We start from the raw sequence: 5162 nt of genomic DNA on the forward strand, positions 1-5162 counted from the left end.
CACACAAGTCTGAGTCTGGCCCCTGTGTGAGTCAATGCAAGAATTCTGTTATTTGATGTTTGAAATAAATGACAGATAACAAAATAATTACTCTGTATCAGTCAGATTTAACTGTGGCAGCATGGTCAGGTTTAACAGCAATTTAGAGCATAACTGCAAAATATGACATGACAACCCAATTTGAAATTTAAATTGGATATAAAAAAACATATCCAATGCAAACTTGTGATACTTTCTAGAAATTAAGTTTGTTACAACATTGTCTTCTAGAGATCACCCAATGCATGGAGTACTGAAGCCATCTACTGGACAAAGCTGTCTTTTAATGTAATAATTGTAATTTTTATTCTAGCAGACAAACACAGAAGTCATCCAATGCATGACATAATTTGATGTTTAGATATGCTTTCAATTTACTGAAATGAATGTTTTTATTGAAGTTAAGTGATCAAATCTGCTTATTTTATATGAAAATGAATGGTGTAATTTATTAATTTAGAGCCAAACATGGTCTAAATTCCATAAAATCTAGTGTGATTCTAAAAACGAAGAGTGCACAAAGATTAAGCACCAGCATAGCTAAGTTTAAATTTACCTACATGAAAAATTTATTTATTTGAGCATTTTAGACTGAGTTTTCAGATTACATCTTTTAATAAAATATTTATGCATGGTCACATTGCTGAATTTGGATTACTTTCAAAGTGACGTGATAAAAGATTGACAGCATGCTGACATGCTATTGGTTGGTATGTTTCCTCGAGTAAAATTAAGACCATCCCTCCAGCACAGATTGTCTATATACTGTACGCTGCACCCAGCAGCTTCATTTGTGTCAGATATGGCACGGCTTCATGCAACTCTTTGGCTTATGCTGTGTGCCGGTGTGCAGAGTCAGTCTGAAAACAAGGATAAATGCATCTATCAGGGAGATGATAATACTTACAGCTTTTACCAGGGTGGAGATATAGTTTTGGGAGGACTTTTCCCTTTGCATAACAGCCCTATATCATCAGTTTCTTCTTTCAAGACTAAACCTAAGCCAACCAAGTATAAATTGTGTGTCTTGGTTTCAACTTCTGAAAGATATTATGTAAATGAAGAATACACTTGTTTAGAAATTGTATTAATTGATCTATGTGGTTGTTAAGCTAATTTTCTTTGTTGTATTGTAGTTATTCCAATGCCTATACCGTAAGTATATGTTATATCTGTTGCAGCTTCAGCTCTCGAGCCATAAGGTGGATGCAGACGATGATCTTTGCTATAGATGAAATAAACCAGCAGCAAGACTTTTTGCCAAACCTAACTCTGGGCTACCACATCAGAGACAGCTGTGATGACATACCTGAATCTTTAAAGAACTCTCTTCTTCTGGTCAATGGACAGCCAGAGAGGGGCATTGGACAAGGCTGTGAAGACACACAAAAGCAGCCCTGCCCTGTAATAGTGGGAGATGCTGGATCAGGAGTGTCCATGGCTGTTCTGAGAACTCTAGGACCTTTCAAAATACCTTTGGTAAAAATACACAGTAACAACTAAAATGTGCAGTTGTTAGGAGCTCCCTCTTCATAATATATATATATATATATATATATATATATATATATATATATATATATATATATATATATATAAATTATTCATATAACTTGAATAAAACCAGTTCATTAAGATGTTACATCAGGAAGCATATTTTAAGGTTACCTGACAAATCTTTTATTTTTTTTACAGTGTGTTTTAACATTTTCATTTTTATTAATTCATCATTACATTTCCATTGCCTTAGTAGGGCTATGATGTGAATGATATTATGTTTTTATCATTTTATTTTGAATCACTTACGATCAAAAATAAACACTCCAAAACTTGTAATGGTTACCTTAAGGAGATATTTCTACCTCATCCAACCCTTAAAATTTGTTTTGCTGGTGTAGCCTAATGTATTCAGGACATTTCAGTTATATTATATTTTTGACTTGAATGATACCAATTAATTTAGCTGTTTCTACATGAAGTACATTTTTTCAGTGTCCATAAAAGAAACACATGCCACAATATATCTGTGTATAATTTTGCATATGTTTATTTTTCATAATTTCTCACATAAAATAGATATTTATCATTGAGGTCCATTGACAATGTTTTTGCATTAATGTTTCTTCAATTTGGGTGTTGGCTTGTAGTTTATGAGCTGCATTTTTAACTTTACTGAAATCTTTTGTTTTGACTTGATTTTAGGTGAGCTACTTTGCATCATGTTCCTGTCTCAGTAACAAAAGAGAGTTCCCTACATTTATGCGGACGATACCAAATGATGCTTTTCAAATTAAGGCTTTGGTAAAGCTTGTCCATTATTTTCAATGGACATGGGTTGGAGTTATTGGTGTGGATTCAGACTACGCCCGCTTCGCCATCCAGCTATTCCTGAAAGAGTCTGAAAGATTTCATATTTGTCCCGCTTATGTCCACTTTTATCCTGTTGCAGTGATCCAAAATGCAGTGGAGGAGCTTGTGAACATTTTAAGATCCTCCTCTGCCACAGTCATACTAAACTTCTCTGGGGAAACGGAACTGCGTAGCATACTAAAAGAGTGCAGACGCCAAAATGTCACGCATCTTCAGTGGATTACCAGTGAGGCCTGGTCCACTTCAAAACCCCTCTGGGATGATTTTGGTGATCTGTTAAAGGGAACATTTGGGTTTGCCATACGAAGGGCTGATATTCCAAAACTTCTCAGTTACATCAAAAGCATAAATGTTTCACATGTTCAAATGTCTCATTTTCTTTCTGAGTTTTGGGAAGAGACTTTCCATTGTCAGCTAAATGGTTCCTTAAATACTCATGTACATGGAGAAATGGCACAGAGCCGGCCACCTTGCAATGGCAGAGAGAGCCTGGATGATGTGTACACTATTTATTCAGACGTGTCACAACTCAGAGTCTCATACAATGTTTACAAGGCTGTGTATCTAATAGCACATGCACTACATGACATGAGCACATGTGTACCAGGACAGGGCCCCTTTCAGAATGGAACATGTGGGAGTCTGAATCCAATTCTGCCATGGCAGGTGTGTGTTCCTAATATTTGACATGCTTTCCCTATATTTTCCTGATACTAAATGACAAGACAGTGTAAATTTTGTATGAAACAAAGAACCTCTAACCTCTACAAATGTACATTTATTGTATTTTAATGTGTTTGCTTTACTTTGCATCATTCTGTTTCTCAATGATGACCCAAGCTCCTGCACTACATGAAACGAACAAACTTCACAACACATGGGGAAGAAGTCCGACTTGATGACAATGGTAACCCCATTGCATCTTATGACCTATTGAATATGCAAAGAGGGTCTGATGGCTCCCTTCATCTGGTTATTGTGGGTTTCTTTGATGCCTCCCTTGAAGAGGACAAGGACCTTGTAATAGATGAGCCACTAATTGTGTGGCATAGAGGAGAGAAGGTGTGTGCCATCCCACTCACCTCCAGATATTCCTTGCTATGTTTGCTTTTCCATCAACTCTTCTTAATGTTTAAGGTTGAAAGTAGAATCCAGTTTTGTAAATGGAAATGGACCGTTAATTCTGCTGATTTCATTTTAAAATATGTTATACCAGTTTAATAAATAAAACAATTGCATTATATACATAGATGATTCAGCAACATTTTAGATTTTGAGTTGCTCAGTTAAGTAGATTAATTTACACATTATAAATACACTTTGAATTATCTGTATGGTTTTTCTTTTAGTAATGAAAGTGCTTAGTGGTATGCACTCTCAGAGTTCATACTATGTAGTGCTTCTCTACTGCTTTCTCTACTGTGGTCATTAGGCACCAGAATCATTTTGCAGTAAAAGCTGCCTGCCAGGCTACAGGAAGGCCAGACAAAAAGGAAAGCCAGTCTGCTGCTTTGACTGTATACCATGTGCAGAAGGAGAGATCAGTAATCAAACAGGTGTGGATTTCATCACAGCTCCTCATTAAAATTGTATTTCTGAATAAATAAATAAATTGTGTTTTATGCCCTTTTCCCTCAATTTCCACACAGACTCAATTGATTGCCTGACATGTTCAAAGGAGACATGGCCAAACCAAGCGCAAAGCCAGTGCATTCCCAAAACTTTAGAGTTTTTATCCTTTCAGGAGCCTTTGGGAATAATTCTATGGACATTTTCAGCATTAGGGGCCTTTGCAACATTGGTAGTGCTTGGTGTGTTTATAATGTACAGGAAGACACCAGTCGTACGAGGGAACAATAGGGATCTAAGTTTTCTTCTCCTCATGGTTCTCTGTGCATGCTTCCTGATTGGTCTGACATTTATAGGGAAACCCACTGATGGGCTATGCCGGATTCGGTATCTAGCATTTGGAATCAGCTTTGCTCTCTGCTTCTCATGCATCCTGGCAAAAACTGTGGTAGTTTTAATGGCTTTCAGGTCCACGCAACCTGGCAGAAATAAAATGAAGTGGTTTGGCCCTGCTAAACAACGATCAAGTGTAATCCTGTGTACTTGTGTGCAAGTCCTAATCTGCATCATATGGTTGACAACCAAGTCACCCTATGCTTTCAATAACAGCAAAGTCATGAGTGCAACTTTAACTGTTGAATGTGCTGTAGGATCTGAAGTTGCATTTTGGTGTGTGCTAGGGTATATTGGCTTCCTAGCTTGCTTGTGTTTTCTAATGGCCTTTTTGGCCAGAAAACTGCCAGATAACTTCAATGAGGCTAAATACATCACATTCAGCATGCTCATATTTTTTGCTGTGTGGATTACCTTCATTCCAGTTTATGTGAGCGCATATGGAAAGTATATGGTTGCTGTTCATGTCTTCGCTATTCTAGCCTCTGCCTTTGGTCTCTTGCTGTGTATATTTGCTCCTAAATGTTATATTGTACTACTAAAGCCTGAAAAAAATAACAAAAAGCAGATGATGAAAAAATAGTACACAGGCCATCACAGAATGTCACAAGCCATCACTTATAAGTTGTATTTATGCGCGTGAATTTCACACTGCATCCAGACACCTATTTGATGGGCAGGGAGAGCCAACAATTGTCCATCAGCAAAAATAATTTAACATGACCTAAGTTGCCTGGTTATTAAACTTGCTTTTAAATACACTTTGTTGTTGCTGTTTTTATTATTTCAAA

General features: G+C 36.8%; 1 protein-coding gene across 1 annotated transcript; it reads left to right on the forward strand.

Annotated features, from left to right (window-relative positions):
• The first annotated feature begins 841 nt into the window (after positions 1-841).
• LOC127622822 (extracellular calcium-sensing receptor-like) lies at positions 842-4954 on the forward strand. Its single transcript, XM_052096924.1, has 6 exons — positions 842-1059; positions 1221-1518; positions 2242-3075; positions 3250-3471; positions 3842-3965; positions 4059-4954. Exons 1-6 carry the CDS (start codon positions 842-844, stop codon positions 4952-4954), a joined length of 2592 nt encoding a protein of 863 aa, XP_051952884.1.
• Positions 4955-5162: the final 208 nt, after the last annotated feature.

Source organism: Xyrauchen texanus, chromosome 29, assembly GCF_025860055.1.
Source record: "Xyrauchen texanus isolate HMW12.3.18 chromosome 29, RBS_HiC_50CHRs, whole genome shotgun sequence".
In the NCBI taxonomy this organism is placed as follows: Eukaryota; Metazoa; Chordata; class Actinopteri; order Cypriniformes; family Catostomidae; genus Xyrauchen; species Xyrauchen texanus.

Bases quoted from the DNA above. Each gene is read 5' to 3' on its own strand.
- LOC127622822 (XM_052096924.1), top strand. From the start codon at position 842: ATGGCACGGCTTCATGCAACTCTTTGGCTTATGCTGTGTGCCGGTGTG. The intron at 1,060-1,220 runs GTGTGTCTTGGT...TATCTGTTGCAG, and splicing joins AAGCCAACCAAGTATAAATT to CTTCAGCTCTCGAGCCATAA. The intron at 3,966-4,058 runs GTGTGGATTTCA...ATTTCCACACAG, and splicing joins AGAGATCAGTAATCAAACAG to ACTCAATTGATTGCCTGACA.